Source organism: Mesoplodon densirostris, chromosome 19, assembly GCF_025265405.1.
Source record: "Mesoplodon densirostris isolate mMesDen1 chromosome 19, mMesDen1 primary haplotype, whole genome shotgun sequence".
NCBI lineage: Eukaryota > Metazoa > Chordata > Mammalia > Artiodactyla > Ziphiidae > Mesoplodon > Mesoplodon densirostris.
Window position 1 is genome coordinate 15,142,139 of NC_082679.1, and position 19,972 is coordinate 15,162,110.

At 39.9% G+C, this 19,972-nt stretch overlaps 1 protein-coding gene across 2 annotated transcripts; it reads right to left on the reverse strand.

Moving 5' to 3' along the window:
- Positions 1–1,571: 1,571 nt before the first annotated feature.
- ZNF875 (zinc finger protein 875) lies at positions 1,572–19,756 on the reverse strand. 2 transcript variants are annotated; one of them, XM_060084854.1, is made up of 5 exons: positions 19,663–19,756; positions 19,223–19,311; positions 11,185–11,311; positions 10,655–10,750; positions 1,572–3,262 (listed from the first exon to the last, which is right to left on the reverse strand). In XM_060084854.1, the coding sequence occupies exons 2-5, from the start codon at positions 19,253–19,255 to the stop codon at positions 1,665–1,667; spliced, it is 1,854 nt and encodes a 617-aa protein (XP_059940837.1). In that variant the 5' UTR covers positions 19,256–19,311; positions 19,663–19,756; the 3' UTR covers positions 1,572–1,664. The 2 variants fall into 2 exon arrangements, with proteins under 2 accessions (XP_059940837.1, XP_059940836.1); XM_060084853.1 differs by having other exon boundaries at positions 1,572–3,265.
- Between the last annotated feature and the right edge of the window lie 216 nt (positions 19,757–19,972).

The following is a 19,972-nucleotide window of genomic DNA, read 5'->3' on the forward strand; positions in this document are numbered from 1 at the left end:
AAAAGTTATTTTTCTGTTGAGAAAATGTAAGAGCATGAGGCCAGGATTTACCATGGGGAGGGCTAAGAAGGGCAAGCCATGCCAGCTGCTCCATTCAAGATAGTATTTCAGGCCTTCCCTGGTGGCACAGTCGTTGAGAGTCAGCCTGCCAATGCAGGGGACATGGGTTCGTGCCCCGGTCCAGGAAGATCCCACATTCCGCGGAGCAGCTGGGCCCGTGAGCCATGGCCGCTGAGCCTGCGTGTCCGGAGCCTGTGCTCCGCAACGGGAGAGGCCACAACAGTGAGAGGCCCGTGTACAGCAAAAAAAAAAAAGATAGTACTTCATAATTTTTAACCAGGTTCTGCTCACTCCACTCAAACTTAGATTTTGAACAAAAATTATGACTCTTACACCTCATATTATTTGAGATAGTGATTCCCTAACTCTAACTCCTTTGGATATCGAGACTTTGGGACCTATATTTATTTTTTCCCTAAACTGAAAGCCAATGACCCAACCACTGAGTATTGTACTTTAAATCCTACATCACCACTTTCTAAATACTCATATACTTTCTTTTATGTTTTCAAATTTATTCTAAATACCTGTACAGAGATAAAAAGATAAGTTATTATACAATTTCTATATTTTCCTGCCTGTTCTTAGAAAACTTATTTTCCCAATAAAATTCAGTCATTTAGTCAAGTTTCATGAAAAAAAACTGGGCCTTGGGAAACGACTCTAAATGAATTTGTGGGACACTGCCATTTTCAAAAAGAGTATTCTCAACCAAAAAAGTAGTATATTTTACAATGGTTGGAAAAATTTAAACCAAATAATTACTAATGGAATGCTGTATGGTTACTCAAAGAAGAATAGAAAGTAATTTCATTTTGTATTTCTGTATATGTGTACATATTTTCTTCATAACACTACATAGTACATTTCTAGTCTAAAAACACTCGTCAATAAAAACATTTTCAGTATGGATTCAACCTGAAAACCAGAGACAGCCCCAGGAAGCAAGCAAAGATACGATATCTCCAAAAATGGACACCTCTTCCCAAACTTAGAGCTAGGATACCTACAATCTTTCTTACCTGTCAGCCTTTTGTATAATAAAACCTTCTACCCAAGCACTATCTCTGTCCCCATGAGTTGACCATTTTCCAAACTCTCCCTGAAGCTGACTCTGCTGGGTCATGCTCTGTGGAACCAAGATTAAATCAGCCATGGTTTCTGTCTCTTGTTCTCAGAAGGTAAGACAGACATCAAGAGATGGACTCTAGAATTGCTGTTTTTGTAACATCCAGGTTACTGTGGAAGGAGTGTTCAAGTACACTTGGGAAATGATATTGGAATAGTATCAATCCTCTAATTTCAACCTACTTAATAAGTACTCTCTCCATCAAGTTACCTGAGAGACCTTCCACAACCTACCATCCCCACTAGGGAAAGCCAGAGCCCCTGAAAATGGGCCAGCAATTCTCCTTCAGGTAGATTGGAGATGTTGACTCTTACCATTAGTCTCATGAACACTCCCATCACACATAAGATGTCTCTACTTTAGTGTCTGGCAATAGCTGACTTATTACTAAAGCTACAGCCCTGGGTGGGACTTCTGGTGTCTCGTGCAGTGTGACTACTGGCTAAAGGTTTCACTGCTTGTCCACACAAGGTTTCTATCCTGAGTGTGTCCTCTGATGTCTGATGAGGTTTGATTTCCGACTAAAGCCTCGCCCACACTTCCTACAAATATAAGGCTTCTCTCCTGAATGGATCCTCTGATGTCTAATAAGGTGCGACTGCCGGCTAAAGCCTTGCCCACACTCCCTGCATACATGAGGCTTCCCCCCCGAGTGTGCCCGCTGGTGTGTAATGAGAGTTAACTTATCACAAAAGCCTTGTCCACACTCCCTGCACACAAAGGGTATACTCCCTGAGTGTGCCCTCTTGTGCCTAAACAGGTTTGGCTTCTGGCTAAACTTTCTACCACACTCCCTGCATATGAAAGGCTTTTCCCCTGAATGTGTCCTCTGGTGTGAGATGAGGGTTGACTTATCATTAAAGCCTCGCCCACACTCTGTGCATACAAATGGCTTCTCCCCTGAGTGTGTCCTTTGGTGTGTGATGAGGGTTGATTTCCGGGTAAAGGCTCTCCCACACTCCCTGCATACAAATGGCTTCTCCCCTGTGTGTGACCTCTGGTGTTTGTTGAGGTTTGACTTCAGGCTAAAGCACTGCCCACATTCCAGGCACACATAAGGTTTAACTCCTGAGTGCGTCCTCTGGTGTGTCTTGAGGTTTGATTTCCAGCTAAAGTGACGCCCACATTCTGTGCACACATAAGGTTTCTCTCCTGTGTGTGTCCTTAAGTGTCTAATGAGGTGTGACTTCTGGCTAAAGCCTTGCTCACACTCCCTGCAAACATAAGGCTTCTCTCCTGAATGTGTCCTCTTATGTCTGATGAGGTGTGAATGCTGGCGAAAGCCATGTCCACATTCCTTGCAAATGTAAGGCTTCTCCCCAGAGTGTGCCCTCTGGTGTGTGATGAGGTTTGACTTTAGGCTAAAGCTCTGCCCACATTCCTTGCACACATAAGGCTTGACCCCTGAGTGTGTCCTCTGATGTGTGAAGAGGTTTGATTTCCAAGTAAAGCCTCGTCCACATTCCCTGCACACATAAGGCTTTTCCCCAGAGTGTGTCTTCTGGTTTTTGATGAGGACTGACATACTGCTAAAGCTTTGTCCCCACTCAGTGTACATGTAAGGGGTCTCCCCTGTGTGTGTCTTCTGGAGGCTGAGCTGGTTTGACTCCTTGATAAAGCCTAGCCCAAACTCTCCATATTTGATTGCTCCAAATCCTGAGACTTCTAAACCATGTAATATTTTGTCTGTTTCCTCAAGGTTTGTCCTCTGGGCAGGGCTGGGCACTATGTCCACCACTGTGTTGTCTTCCTTGGACCTTACTGGCTGTTCTTCCAGGGTTCTGGAGAATGCCTTTGAAGTGCTGCTTTTACTTACTCTCCCAAACAAAAGCTTGGAATCTTCTTCTCTCTCTTGAATTTCTGCTTTGTTGCTTGAGCAGGTTTGATCAATGAGTTGCTCCTGCTGCTGTTTCTGATCTTCTGAATATTGTTTCCCTGAATGGAGATGATTTCCTGCACATAAACTTGAGAAAAACTGAGGGAGATGACTGAGCCACACATGTTGGCTGAGGGCTTGCTGACTAGAGAATGCCAGAGGACAGGAGGGACAAGGTTGAATTTCTAGCTTTGATCCTGCTGAATAAAGAATGTTTTTAGTCAAAGAAGTCATAGGTAGGGCTGCCTAGGCCATTTTGCTTTGCCCACTGGTCATTCATATGTTCACATCACAAGCTGTCTCCTATTCAGCCATACTTCCCAAGATCTATTTTTTATTTCACATTGTATGCTTTACATTTTTATTGTAGGAAACAGTAAACCTGCTCAGTGGGCCAAATCCAGCCTGCAACCTGTTTTTTGTATGGCTACAATATAGTATCTAAAATACCCAGTTTTCAAAGAAACAGGAAAGAGTGACACATATCTAGGGAAAAAATTGCAGCCAATAGAAACTGTTGATGAGTGGGCCCAGATGCTGGTACAGGGGAAAAAAAAAAAAAAGACTTCAAAGCTGATACTATGAATATATTCAAAGAACTAAAGAAAACAATGTGTGAAAAATTAAAGGTAAGAATGATAACAACTTAAAATGGAGAATCTCAATAAAGAATAGAAACTATTAATAAGAAACAAAAGGAAATTGTGAAATTAAAAAATAAAATAAATAAAATTACAACGTTACTAGAGAGATACCACAACATATATGACTTTGTAACAGAACCAGTGAACCTGAAGATAAATCAATAGAAATTACCTAAAACAGAAGAACAGAGTTAAAGAAAGACTGAAGAAAAACAAAGAGCCCAGAAACCTGTAAGATACCATCAGGTAAACCAAACCTATGTGTAATGGTAACTTAGGAAGGAGAAGACAGAGAGAAAAGAGCAGGAAAAAAATCTGAAGAAATTATGGCTTAAAAAGTTCCAAATTAAAAAAAAAGAACTTCCAAATTAGATGAAAAACAATCTACAGATCCAAGAAGCTCAACAAACCCCAAAATAAACACAAAGAGATCCTAGCTAGACACATCATAGCCAAAATGTTGACTATCAGAAAAAGAAAGACAAAAAGGAAATCTTGAAAACAGCAAAGGAAAAATGACTCTACATGTACAAGGGGAAAAACAATATGACTAGTGCTAACTTCTCATCAGAGACAATGGAGACCAGAAGGCAGCGGAATAATGTATTTAAGGTGCTGAAGTAAAAGAGAAAAGGCTTCTATCTATGAAGAATTCTATTCTCACATAACTATGCTTCAAAAGTGAAATTGAGGGAATTCCCTGGAGGTCCAGTGATTAGGACTCCAAGCTCTCACTGCTGAGGGCCCAGGTTCAATCCCTGGTCAGGGAACTAAAATCCCACAATCCCACAAGCCACATAATGCAGCCAACAAAAAAAAAGAGAAATCGATATAAAGATATTCTCAGATTAACAAGTACTCAGACTATCTGTTGATAGCAAACATGTCTTATAAGAAATACTCAGTAAGTCCTTCAGGTTGAAAAGAAATGACACGAGACACTAACTCAAATCCACAAGAAGAAATGAGGGCCACCGAGGGACGTCCCTGGCAGTGCAGTGGTTAAGACTCCATGCTTTCACTGTGGGGGGCGCAGGATTGATCCCTGGTCAGGGAACTAAGATCCTGCATGCCACGCAGCAGGACCAAAAAAAAAGAAAAGAAAAGAAAGAAATGAAGGCCACTGAAACTGGTAAATATGTGGGTAAATATAAAAGATAACATATGTATATTTTCCTCTTAATTTCTCTAAAATATAAAAAACTATTATAAAAGGCAATAAACATAACACAATATTGTGGGCTTTATAATATATGTATACATATTTTACTGGAACTAAGTTAGTATTAATTAGAGGTAGACTGTGATAAATTAAGGTGCATATTTTATTTCCTAGAGCAGCATTAAGAAATAACTCCAAAACAAATTTAAAATCAAGAGTGATATGAAAATAGTACACTTAAATAAAAACAATATGCCATAAAAGGGGCTAGAGAAATAAAGACATGAGACATATTAAAAATAAATAGCAAAATGGCAGATTTAAACCATATCAATAATTATATTAAATATGAACAAACAGAACACTCCGAACAAAAGGCAGAGATTATCCCACTAGATTAAAAAAGCAATATCAAACAATGTGCTATTTACAAGGGATACATTCTGGATCCAAAAACACAAGTAGGTTAAAAGTTAAAAGGATGAAAAAAGATATACCATGCAAACAGTAATCACAAGGGAATTGGAATGGCTACTATATTAATAGTAGACAAAATAGATTTCAAGACAAGGATTATTGCTAGACAAAAAGAGAGGTATTTCATAAAGACAAAAGGGCAATAAATCAGAAAAGTAAAACAATTATACAGGTATCCACAACTAAAAACAGAGCCCCAAAATACATGAAACAAAAACTTACAGAACTAAAAGAAGAATTAGATAATTCAACAATAATTGTAAATTTCACTATTCTATTCTCAGTAATAGAAACAACTAGACAGAAAATCTCCAGGGATACAGAAAACTTAATAAACCAACTTGACCAAACTGATATGTATGGAACATTCCATCCAATGACTGCAGAATGCATATTCTTTTTAAGTGCACATAGACCATTCTTCAGAACAGATCACATGCTAGGCCAAAAAACAAATATCAATAAACTTAAAAACACTAAAGTTATATAAAGCATGTTTTTCTACCACAAAGGAGTGAAATTAGAAATCAACAAATGAAAGAAAGATGGAAAATCCGCAAATATGTAGAAATTAAACAAGATACCTCTAAGTAACTCAGGGACAGAGAAGAAATCAGAAGAGAAATTGAAACATATTTTGAACAGAATGAAAACAAAACCCAGCATAATAAAATTTATGGGATGTAGCTAAAGAAGTGATCAGAGAGATTCATAGCTTTAAATGCCTGCGTTAAGGAAGAAGAATGGTTTCAAATCAACTGTCTAAGCTTCTATCTTAAGAAATTACAAAAAGAGCAAATTAATAAATAAGCAGAAGAAATAATACACATTTATAAAAAATTAATCAAATAGAAAACCAGAATGAGTAGAGAAAATCAATGAAATTAAAAGTTGATTTTTGAAGAGATCAACAAAATTGAACAATCTTTAGCTAGAATGAACAAGAAAAAATCGAGAAGACAGAAATTACCAAATCAAGAAAGAAAGAGGGGGCCTCCCTGGTGGTGCAGTGGTTAAGAGTCCGCCTGCCGATGCAGGGGATACGGGTTCGTGCCCCGGTCTGGGAGGATCCCATATGCCGCGGAGCGGCTGGGCCCGTGAGCCATGGCCGCTGGGCCTGCGCATCCGGAGCCGGTGCTCTGCAATGGGAGAGGCCACAACAGTGAGAGGCCCACATACCGCAAAAAGAAAAAAAATAAAAAATAAAAAATAAAAAAGAAAGAAAGAGGGAACATCATTACTGACCTCACAGAAACTAGAAGAATTAAAAGTAGTATAAAGAACTTTATGCCAATAACTGGACAACAAAGGCAAAACCAAAAAATTCTAGAAAAACACAAACTACCAAAACTAACTCAATAAAAACTAGAGTATCTGAATAGACCTGTAATAAGTAACAAGATTGAATTAGTAATTAAAAGTCTTCACACAAAGACAAGCCCTTGTTCAAGTGTCTTCACTGGGGGATTCTAAGCAATATTTTAAGAAGAAATGATACAAATTCTTCACAAGTTCTTACAGAAAATAGAGGAGAGAAAATTTCACCACTCATTGTATGTAGTCATTATCCTGATACCAGAGCAGACAAAGATATCAAAAAGAAAGTAAAATACAGATAAATACCCTTCATGAACAGAGGTGAAAAAAATCCTTAACAAAATATTAGCAAACTAAATCCAGCAGGAAGTCAAAAAGAATTATACATTATAATAAAGTAGGACTTATTCCAGGAATGTAAAGCTCATTTAACATCAGAAAATCAATTAATGAAATACACCAACCACACTAACAAAATAAAGATAAAAACTACATGAACATCTCAACAGATGCAGAAATATCTAACAAAATCCAATACCCATTCTTAATAAAAATACTCCACAAACTAGGAATTGAATGGAACTTCCTCAACCTGATAAAGGGCATCTATATAAAACCTACAGCTAACATCATATTTAATGATAAAAGACTGAATATTTTCCTCTAAGTTCAGAAACCAGACAAGAATGTCTGTTATCAACAACTCCATTCTACACTGCACTGGAAGTTCTAGCCAAAAGGCTAAAGGAGGGCAGTAGAAGAACAAGGAAGAGGAGAAGTTAAAGACATCTAAATTGGAAAGGAAGAAGTAAACCTCTCTTTTGTTCACAGATTATATGATCCAGGATGTACAAAATTCCAAGGTATCCTCAATAAAGAGACAATAAGTAATCACTGTATTTAGTAAGGTAATATGATAAAAGCTCAAATACAAAAATCAATTGTGTTTCTACATACTAGCAATGAACATTCCACAAATGAAATTAAGAAAATAATACCATTCACAATAACATAGATAATAATAAAATAACGAGGAATAAATTTGACACAAGTATTACAAGACATGTAAGGTGAACATTTTAAAACATTGCTGAGAAAAATTAAAGTCCTAAATAGACAACCATAAATTAAAGACTCAATATTATTAAAACAGTGATTCTCCCTAAATTGATTGATAAATTCAATGCAAACCCTATCAAAACAAGAGTAAGCTTGTTTTGTTTTGTAGAAATTGACAATCTGACCCCAAAATTTATGTGCCAATTCAAAAAACATAGAATAGCCAAAATAATTTTGAAAAAGTTAGAGTATTTACACTCTTCAACCTCAAAACTTAATATAAGACCCCAGTAATGAAGATAGTGTGCTGTTGTCATATGAAGAAACATAGAGATCAATGGAACAAAATTAGGAGTCCAGAAATGAATCATTTACAGCCAACTGATTTTCGACAAAGGAGCCATGGCAATTGAATGAGGGAAAGCATACTATTTTTTTTGCCTTAACACCCTCATTGGAGCACAACTGCCCCACAATGGTGTGTTAGTTTCTGCTCTATAACAAAGTGAATCAGCCACACATATACACACATCTCCACATCTCCTCCCTCTTGCGTCTCCCTCTTTCCCTCCCTATCCCACCCCTCCAGGTGGTCACAAAGCACCGAGCTGATCTCCCTGTGCTATGTGGCCGCTTCCCACTAGCTATCTATTTTACATTTGGTAGTGTATATATGTCCATGCCACTCTCTCACTTCATCCCAGCTTACCCTTCCCCCTCTCCATGTCCTCAAGTCCATTTTCTACATCAAGCATACTATTTTTAACAAATACTGCCAGGACAACTGAATATTCACATGCAAGAAAATAAATCTAGACTTTCACCTACATGACACATAAAAATTAACTAAAAATGGGTCACAGCCCTAAGTGTAAAAGCTAAAAATATAAAACTTCTAGAAGAAACCAAAGAAGAAAACCTATGTGGCCTCAAGTTAAGCAAACTTCGTAGTTACACCACAAAAAGCACAATCCATTAGAAAATTGTTAAATTGAACATCATCAAAATTTTAAACCTTTATGGTTGAAAAGACACCATTAAGAGAATGAAAAGACAATCCACAGACTTGTCTTTTTTCTGAAACTTCATTTCATAGTTGAAAATAATTGAAAATCCTGTATCTGATATAGGACTTGTGTCTAGAATATATGAAAAATTCTTACAACACAAAAAGAAGACAAACAATCCAACTTAAAAATGGGCAAAAGAACTGAGTAGCTATTTCACCAAAGAAGATATGCAAATGGTTAATAAGCACATGAAAAGATTAACATTATCAGTCATTAGGGAAATACAAATTAAACCACAATGCAATACCACTACACACCCACTAGAATGTCTGTAATCAAAATTAGAGACAATTCCAAGTGCTGGCAAGGATGTAGAGAAACTGACACTCTAAAACACTGCTACTAGAAAATGCAAAAATAGAAAATATAAACTTAATAGAAATGTAAAACATAAATGCTAATAGAAATGTACAGCTACTTGGGAAAATAATTATGCAGTTTCTTAAAAGGTTAAACATAAACATACCATACAATCCAGAAAGTCTACTCTTAGTTATCTACCCAAGAGAAATGAAAACATATATCCACATCAAGACTGGTACATGACTATTCCTAGCAGCACTATTCACAATAACCAAAAAGTGGACAATCCAATTCACATCAACCTGTGAATAGCTAGACAAAATGTGGCATATCAATACAATGGAATATTATATGGCAATAAAAAGGAATGAATTACCAGTACATGCTGCAACATGGATGAACCTCAAAAACATTATGCTGAACCTCAAACATTATGTATTGAAGCCAGATACAAAGACAAATATATATTTTATGATACCATTTATATAAAATGTCCAGAAACAGCAAATCTATACAGACAGCATATCATTGGTTTCCTGGAGCTCAAATGGGAGGAGAAACAGATGCAAATGGGCACAAGGCAACTTTTTAGAGTGATGGAATGTTTACTCAAAATAATTGAACTGTACACTTACAATAAGTAGATTATGGTATATAAGTTATAACTCAATGAAGCTGTTAAAAAAGGAGCTGTGGAACTGTATACTTCTAAAGAGAGGTTATTGAAATGGTCTATATTAAGAGAGACTAAATAGATATGCCACGTAAATGCACTACTGGGTCATGTTCTGGAGAGGAAAAAATATTACTGTGTCTACTGACAATTATGAGAGGTAGATGATAGGTATTAGATAAAATTATTGTGTTGAAGTTAAGTTTACTGAAGTTGATAACTGTACTGTGGTTATATGAGAATATCACCATTCTTAGAAAATTTTTTAACATACATCCACATATGAACCTACATATATACACACACACAAATATATATACAAAACATATACATAAATACATACACATACGTATGGTGGAGGGAGAAGGGAGAGCATGCACACGAGACACACAAGCCAATGATAAAGCAAACTGGGTGAAATATTAGTAGGTGATTTTATGATGCCATTTTATAAAAATATATATGCCATATATGTTTATACATATATGTGTATGTGTAGAGGACATAAGAATGTTCTTTGTACTATTTTTATTTTTGCTAATTTTCTATAATTTTGAAGTAATTTCCAAATATCAAGTCAAAAATAAATAGGATGAAGCCCACTTCTGAAAATGGCAGCAGACTGAACTGGTCACAAGTATCCCCCGTGGAAAACAATGCCAAGTGAGAAGAAGTGAGGCTTCCTGGTGGAGGGAAGCGACAAAGAAACCAGGAAAGTCCCTCCTTTAACTGAAGATGATATTCTGGAAAAGAGGTCATGCCAGGCAGCCTTACCAGGGACCTAGGGGCCTAGAAAAGAGCTTCCTCCCAGTACCTGAGAGATGCCTCATCCTCTCCTACCTGCCATGCTGCAGACGGTTCCAACTACCCTGTGTCACACTCACCTGGACAGAGACTCAGCAGACGTTGCCTCTCCTCTATCCAGGGCTCTTCCCCTCGCTCCAGCTGAGAAGTGAATTTTGGTTTGGAAGATGGAATTTCTGCTCATAAGGAAAGAAAAAAAGTAGACTCTTGGTTATGAGCTCAAGGGGCCATTCCAGAACTCAAAGACAAAATGGAGAGGGAAACCCAGAGGGTGATACAGAGGACCTATGACTAGTGAATTCTCTGCAGTAGAAGGGTTGAGTAAGAAAAGGTGACTCCAGTCAGAAAAACAGCATATTAACACGGTGAATGAAAATCTCCTGGGTTTGGGGCAAGATAAAGTAAGAAAAAAAATGCAGAGTGGCATACACAATATGAATAAATCTACCTGCTTTCAACTCTACTGAATCCAGATCCACCTGAGGAAAAAGGTAAATTTTTGTTTTGAAGCCCAACCCTAAGACAAAGCTGCTTTGTGAGTAGCCTTTCTTCGTGACATACAGAAAATACTGTGAGCCAGACTTTAAGTGCTATGGGAAGCCATTCTTACCTAGTGAGACCAAGTGGTTGTAAGTCTCCAGCATCACCTCCCTGTGCAAGGTCCTCTGAGCAGGGCTCAACAACCTCCATTCCTCCTGGGTGAAGTCCACAGCCACATCCCCGAACGCCACAAATGCCTTTTAACACAAAACACACCTCTGCTCATCCAGGAGTCGCCTTGTCCACACCTCAGGATGAGAGATTAAAAGGCATCCCTGGGCCTCCCTGGTGGCGCAGTGGTTGAGAGTCCGCCTGCCGATGCAGGGGATACGGGTTCGTGCCCCGGTCTGGGAGGATCCCATATGCCGTGGAGCGGCTGGGCCCGTGAACCATGGCCGCTGGGCCTGCGCGTCCGGAGCCTGTGCTCCGCAACGGGAGAGGCCACAACAGTGAGAGGCCCGCATACCGCAAAAAGAAAAAAAAAAAAAGGCATCCCTGAGGAGGTAGAGAAGATTTCTAGACCTTACTATGGATGATGAATAAAGGGTAACAGAATATACCACTCTAAAATATGCCACTTTGGCATAAGGATTATTTTGAGCTGAAGGCAATTAATAAGCAGACACAAGAAAAGCTCTCTGCCCTCTCCCATTTGCCTAAAAGCAGAACATAAATTTGCAAAGGTGTCCCCCTTCCCCTCTCTACCAGGAGGACAGAAATTAATCACCAGATACAACTCTAGACCCTTATCAGCCCAGGGATAGGCACCAGAGAAATCTACATAGCAAACCTTTACTAACTAGCCCTTATCTTCCATTAGTTCCCCCATATATTATTAACCTTCCCACAATTTGCTGCCTAGAAACTCAAAGTCTTTTTCCTTTGTCTTGTCATTTCTCTAAAGTTATTGCTATTTTGTTAAGATGCTATATAAGCTCAAGTTCTAACCACCCCTTTTGAGTTACCCATCACTGAGTACTCCCATGTGTATGCATGATGCACATGTTAATAAATTTCTGATTGTTTTTCTCTTGTAAATATGTCTTTTGTCTAATTTACAGCCAATGAGAAAAGAATTTTTCTCCTCCCATACATGACCTTCGTGCCAATAGTTCAAAGACCATTACTTTCCCATCTCTATCCAGCCAGCATCATTGTGCACCTATCACTGTCAATATGCTAGGCTCACTGCTATGGGGGATAAAAGCAAAAGTTCTTTCACATTGGGAGCTTTAAATCTAAGCAGGAAGAGGAGGAAGACATCATACACAGTACATTAAAAGAATAATCCTCTTGCTGAGTTTGAAGAATTTCAGAGACTACTTGGTCTAAGCATTTATGTTCTACATGAAGCAGCTCAGCCTCTGGGGCAGAGGATGAATAACCCACCACTGTGTATACTTCAGGCAGGGCTCACTCCTTCCCCTCCCTCACACTGCCTCTTGCGCTGCTCAGGCCTGAGGAATGGAAGTGGATGGTGGTGAAGAGCCTGGATTCAAAACACTCTGCCTGGATTTGGAACCTACCTGTCCCCAACTAGTGTACCCTTAGGCAAATTAGTTAACTTCTCAGCACCTCAGTTTCTTCTTCTCTGAACTAAGAATAACAGTGCTTATCTCCCAGGTTGTGCTGAGGATCAGATGAGTTGATAAATGTAAGGACTCAGACAACTGACTGCTCCACACAGTAAGTGTGTGGTGAGGTTTTCTTTTGTTTGTTTGTTTTTGGTTTTTGTTTTGTTTTTGTCCATGCCGCGCAACTTGCAGGATCTTAGTTCCCCAACCAGGGACTGAACCCACGCCCTCGGCAGTGAAAATGCCAAGTCCTAACCACTGGGCCGCCAGGGAATTCTCTGTGTGGTGTTTTAAATTATGGATTCCTGGGTCCCACCACAAATCAATAAAATCAGACTCTTCAGGGATAAGGCTTTTATACTTTTAAGGGCTCCTATGTATAGTCATGGTTGCAAATCACTGGGTCAGAGGAATCTGGAGAGGGAGAGGTCACTGTAGGATACAGAGATCAGAAATGCTTTCATGAGAGGGCAGTATGATCTTGGTCTTAAAGGCTAGGCAGGATTCAAAGGATGAAGGAGCGAGGAAGGCTAGGTACTCCAGACAAGGCATGTGAGATGGGAGGGAATAAAGAATGAAAAGTGGCTAGGTGGGAAAAAGAGCAGGCAGGTTGTAGCAGCCTACAGAGTCTGAAAGGTCAAAGGAATATAAAACTCTGTCCTCTACTGTGCATTTAAGGCAATATTTGAATACTACCCTTGAACTGATGGTAGAGGACTACACATGTGAATAGACGGGTGGTAAAGCACATGTTGCAAAATACTCATTACTGAATCTAGGTGGTGGGTATGTGTATGTCAATGTACAAGTCTTTGTATTTTTTTCTTTATGTTTGAAGCTGTTCATAATTAAATGTTAGAGAGAAAAAGACTATTCACTCATTCAAGTTCCTGCCCAGTCCCTGTAGTGATCTGATCTTATAGATCCTCCTCAGAATAAACACACCCACACATACCTTGAAAATCTCTGACAAAGGAGCTATGTTACAGACCAACCTACATTATTTCAACAAGTTTAATACAACTGGTATTCCTGCAGCTCTAGAAAGATTCATGGTTTCTTTGTATGAGACCCATGCATGTAGGGAGGGTATGATAAACACTAACTGGATGATCCATTTCAAACCTCTCCCACTGAGTAGCAACACAGCTAGCAGTCTGGGGGACTAATTTAGAATAAAGAAAAAAATACCTAATGAATTTTCACATCTGACTAAACAGATCTCCTGAAAGCCTGTTAAAAGCTTCAGTTGGATGCTTCGAGCTAGCTTCTATACATGATAATGTATAGAAACAGAAGAATTAAAGAAGCAACTAAGGAGTTCGCAAGCATAATTTAGAGGAAATATAGACAAGCAAGGACTTGCTGGGTTGGAAAATAAAACTGTTTTACATCTCCAGTCTCTCCAGCCAGCAAGAGTCTCAAAATAAGAAATGGCCTCAGGGTAAAGATTAAGAGTTTGGCTAAAAGACCCAAACATTATGACCTCTGAAATTGTTAAGGTGATGCCTAGTAGACAAAAGGGCTTCTGAGATTCTTACAGGTATTGTCCCACAGCACTAACACCCTGCCCAAAGATGAGAGGCCTATCTGGAAAGGAAATGTGATTGTAGCTTTTTGTTTAATAGAGTAATATAATCTGATACATGGGAAACCCAAAGAGTTTTTAAAGAAGTCATATCAGGGTTTTCCTGGTGGCACAGTGGTTAAGACTCTGCCTGCCAATGCAGGGGACATGGGTTTGAGCCCTGGTCCGGGAAGATCCCACATGCCACGGAGCAACTAAGCCCGTAAGCCACAACTACTGAGAGTGCGCTCTACAGCCCATGAGCCACAACTACTGAGCCTGTGCCCCACAACTACTGAAGACCACGTGCCTAGAGCCCATGCCTCTGCAACAAGAGAAGACACTACAATGAGAAGCCCGCGCACTGCAACAAAGAGTAGCCTCTGCTCGCCACAACTAGGGGAAGTCCACAGAGCAACGAAGACCCAACGCAGCCAAAAATATATAAATAAAATAAAATAAATTAAAATATATATATATACACTCTAAAGAAGTCATATCAGCTTTACTAAAAGGGCTGGAGACAGTTCAAAATGAAGAGGCCTCCTATGTGCCTCCAACTCCTCCTCTTTTTGAATGGGAGTGTATATTGCAGTTTTCCTGTCCATGTCTCACCACTGTGTGCTAGGTGGGTAGTTGGGCGTAGAGGGAAACAAATAAATTGTCTTTTTAGTATACATCTCTGACTCAAAAGGAGTTTCACTGAAGAAGCCTTAGCCACATCCAGACTGATATGCATATGATACTGGACTTTGAGGATGAAACTTCTGGGGATCCTGGGAGGGGGGTGAGTTTATCTTGCACAAGGGAAGGACATGGATCACTGGGACCAGAGGGTAGTTACAGTAATGAACCCCACTGTATAATGTCTCCCTATATCTACACCCTTGTGTTAGTCCCTTCCACAACTCTTCACTTGGCTATGTGCCTTGCTTTGATCAAAGGGACATTAGCAAACGTAACACGAGCTGGGGCTTAAAACATGCTTGTCCACTGGGGTTGTCCTCTCTCTTGCTGTGTAGGGAAACCCAAGACCATCATTTGATCAAGCCTAAGCAGAGTCTCTAGAACAAACCCAAGCCTACATGGAAAAGAACCAAGAAAAACCAACACACCTAAGACAACCAGCTTGGTAACTGTCATGCATGGATAGTCACCCAGCCCCAGTCAAACCACCAGCTGACTGCAGCAACAAGAGCACAAGTGAAACCTGCAAAACATCCATCTGTGCCCAGATCAAAATGCTGACCTATCAAATTGTGTGCTAATAAATTATTTTGTTTTTCTTTTTAAATATTTATTTATTTATTTATTTGGCTACACCGGGTCTTAGTTGCAGCACTTGGGATCTTCGTTGCTGCGTGTGAGATCTTCGTTGCAGCGTGCGGGATATTTTAGTTGCGATATGCAGGAACTTTTGTTGCAGCATGCGGGATCTAGTTCCCTGACCAGGGATGGAACCCAGGCCCCCTGCATTGGGAGCACGGAGTCTTAACCACTGGACCACCAGGGAAGTCCCTAAATTATTTTGTTTTAAGTCAGTAAGTTTTGGGTAGTGTGTTATGAAGCAAAGGCTAACCTATACATTGATAAAGGAGTCATGTTATATGAAAAATACTTTGCAAGTAATATTAACCTTGAGATCAAGGTTAATTGATTGCCAAGATGCTCATGCTGTCACAAACTCCTTAGAGAGATTCAGACAGCAACAGATTCAGTCCTCCCATTTCTCACTGCCTCCCAGGCATGAAGTCATTAGGTGATAGAGGATAGATTTATTCGAATGACTTGAATAGTTATTCTTCTCTCTTTCTCCAGCCAAGTGCCTAAAAAGTGAATTTAATCTAAATTAAAGGTGTATATGAGATTATTCCACTGTGCTGGCAATAAACACATTTTCAGAATGAATAATCAGAACATGATGTCATAAACATAACACATTTGAAGTGAAGACTGCCCTGAATATCTAAGACACTGTTGTTGAGACACTGAAGGAAGACTTCTGAACAGAAAAGTGATGTTACTGTAATGTTTGGGGGACGTGAGGATTACAGATGCAATGGGTAGCAAAGGAACATATCAACATGGGGAAACAAATCAGGACATTATTGTGAACATTCACATGACAGAAGAAGAAGATGTGCACTGGCAGGTCTACCCTGGGAGGTCTACCCTGGGAATGTAACACTGCACAGTGTAACAAAAACAAAAAAAACCTGCACAATGTAAAGTGAAACATGGTGATGGAAGAAGGGAATCTCAAAAAAGGAAGAAATAATTGATAGGATCACATGTTTTAGAACAAGCAGGGTTCCAAAGCTCCAACTGGTGTGAGTGCTCACTGCTTCAAAATATTTATTTCTACTCACCTTGTCATATTTTAGTTTTGAGAATAAATACAAATCTATAAAAGAATTTCATGCACAAAGCTGATCACAGAAGCATTATTTGCAACAGTTAAATATTGGGAACAAGCTAAATGTTCCCCCAAATTGAGAACTAGTGGATTGGATCATTCACTCAAAGCACTATTGTAGAAATCGCTTTCAGTTGGATAAATGTTGGTGGTTCCTTCATCTATTAACAAATGGGCCTGAGTAGATATAATGTCACTAGCTTTAATACAATACGATCTTATCATTAAGGTCTATCAAAATGTATGTATGTAGGTGTGTGTGTGTGTGTGTGTGTGTGTATGTATATAAAATTAACCAAATCCCAATAATAAAGAAATCTAAAAATAAAATGCAAGACTCATAAGTGTGCAAGCTGTGCTTTACACATCACTGAATGTAATCTATCAAGAGTTCTACAAACAGTAAACATTCAGCAAATTTGTTCAATGGAATCAAGGAGAAAATACTAAGAATTAGTAACATCATGTGCCTGCCAGCCCAACTCATTTGTTACAAATTCTACTTTACCCTCTCAGGCAGTGATAGCTAATATCCTACTGTATATTTTCTTAAATTGTTTTGTGTAATTCAGATGTCATGCATATTAGAGTACCTGGAAATCCTCCTCAAACCCCCTGAAATATGTGGTTAATTACATGCCCCAAATAACATATCAAAACAAACAGAAACTCCCTTGTTACTTATTAGTTCCTTCAAATTAATTTCTTTAAGGTGTGGTTCCTCCACGCACCAAACATATCATGTGTGCCAGGTACTCCTCTAGGAACAGAGGTTTCATCTTAAACAATTTATCAGTTCAAATGCTTGTGCACTTTGGTCAAGTTTTCATAATGCTTTTTTTCTTTGTTCTTTTTTAAAGTATTAAGGGCAGGAAAAGTCAGCTCACACAAACTTCTGGCTTTTCCTAGAAAATCAGAATGCTTCCCCAGTAATATTATGAGTGGTGAAGAAAGTACACACAAAAGATTCAATGTTACCTTAGGAAATGCCCCAGATTTCCTATGCATTCTTGGTACTAACACTTTTCAGATGAATATAATCTTTTATAAATGAGAAATGCAGAACTCTCAAAGTTGTTCTGATAATGCCTAGGAAATTGTAAATCTCTAACATGGAGACCAGGATTAAGAATAAATCAAGAAGGTTTCCCTGGTGGTGCAGTGGTTAAGAATCCGTCTGCCAATGTAGGGGACACGGGTTCGACCCCTGGTCCGGGAGGATCTCACAGGCCGCGGAGCAACTAAGCCCGTGTGCCACAGCTACTGAGCCTGCGCTCTAGAGCCCATGCTCCGCAACAAGAGAAACCACAATGAGGGGCCTGCGCACCACGGCGAGGAGCAGCCCCTGCTCGCCGCAACAAGAGAGAGCCCATGCACAGCAATGAGGACCCAACTCAGCCAAAAATAAATAATTAAAATAAATAAATTTATTTAAAAAAATAAGAAATCAAGACAATGAAGGCAGATATGAAATAACCAAGTTAGTGCATATCAAAAATGATAGCAAACAAGCCTGGCAACTGTGTTGGTGCTCAATAAATATCAGTCACATTCAATTAAGTCAAACTCATCATAGTCACCATTCTCAGGGGTTAGAAAGTTTCCCCTTAAGTTCCTATATGCCTATAGCTCTTATTTCCTATGTCAAATCCCTTCTCAACAACCTTCAAAATCCATTTTACTCAAAGAAAAAGTCTACACTCCTCAGCCTGGCACTCAACCTGGCCACCCAGACTCAGAGGTGGAAAATGAAAATCCTTCAGGGGCTAGGCAGGTAATAAAAATGAGAGAGACAGGCAAAACGTTAGATTTCAATGGTTTCAACCTCAGTATGGAGGATACTGTGGAAACTACAGCAAATAGACTCTGCAGGAACTGTGCAAATGATGCAGACACTGTTCAGCTCAAATTCCCTGACACCAAAGTAGAGTTTATTTTCTGAGAGGCAAGCCATCCAGAATTTTTGGTGAAATCTCCATTGCCAGATGCTGAAAAGGCTCTCAAATGTAAAATTCAGGTCAGACTATATCATGTACTGGTGAAGATCGTCTGTATCTTCACCAGTACATTATTTAAAAATCAACCTAAAATATGATCTTCCCACACTGTGTTAAGGGCAGTGTGCCCAGTGGCCCAGCCTCAAACTAACCATTCTTCTTGCCCTCCCACTGGTATGTCTTCACCAACTCTCCAATTTACCAGACTCGCAGGGGTAGTTCAAACAGCCCTACTTCTCCTGGAAGTCCTCCCCAGCCACTTCAGGCCACAGTCTATTCTGCTGTCCCTGCCTTTCATCTTTACCACTGGACAATTAAGCCTGGATGTCCCTGTATTTTTATTTAAATTGCTCCATGTGTGTTGTTCACAATTAACTACTTCGAGGATGACTGAAGTATGGATGGAGCAGAAAGAAATGTGGAGGGAAACTCCATGTAAGCCACTCCTCCAGGACCAGGAAAAAGCTTTGCCCAATACCAACAAGGCAGCCTCCAGAGCAAGAAAAGGGAATGGATTCATGACAGCCAAGATGGAATTTTATGGAAATTCTCACCTCTTTTTTGGCTTTCAGGAGCCCCGTGGCCATTTTCCTGATCTCTTGAGTGCTCTCCCTGAAGAAGGGCAAAGTCTCATAAGGCAGATCTGAGGATGTGAAGAGAAATAAGAGCATGCCTAGTTGGAAAACCCCTCCAGGTGCAGGTGGGGTGTGCTCCAGAGCCCCACTACTGGGGATTGGGAGTGTCAGAGAATTCACCACCACAAGCCAATTCCCATCTAGACCCCTGAAGAAAGGGCCCAGGGTGACCGAGCACCCTCAAGCTCAGCCCCAAGCTCTAGCCAGACAGTGAAGCCCATATCCCCCAGCAGCGGAGTAAGGGTTTGTCCCTAAGGCAGACTGTGTCCTCGTGAGTAAAACCGAGACAAGCATGGGGACGTGCTGAGTGGACGAGGCAGTGACTACTGGGCACTCACGGAACGCGGGGTGCACGTTACCTATCCTGAGGATGAAGCTCGGGAACCAAGAGCAGAGGTGTGAGAAGGACCCGAATACAGTTGTCTACCCCGTTACCAACCAGCCTAATGGGCGGACTCCACCGACCGGAAGTGTTCCTGTTACGCCAACTCCTCACGGTAAGGGGCGAGCGGAAGGGAGGGAGGAAGTAGCCGCAGAGGCCTCTGGAGAGTGTAGTCTTGGGATGGAGAGGAGGAGGGCGTGGGCTTCTCCATCGCAGGGTGAGTCTCACATCTGCATCTCTTATACAGCCAAATTTAGGAGCCCGTTGTTAAGGTGCCCAGACCATGA

Coding starts and splice junctions, on each gene's coding strand:
- ZNF875 (XM_060084853.1), bottom strand. CDS start 19,255: ATGGCCACGGGGCTCCTGAAAGCCAAAAAAGAG. Junction 11,312..19,222: donor TCCTGAAAGCCAAAAAAGAG/GTGAGAATTTCC, acceptor TTGTGTTAAAAG/GCATTTGTGGCGTTCGGGGA. Junction 3,266..10,654: donor TCTGCTGAGTCTCTGTCCAG/GTGAGTGTGACA, acceptor TTCTTTATTCAG/CAGGATCAAAGCTAGAAATT.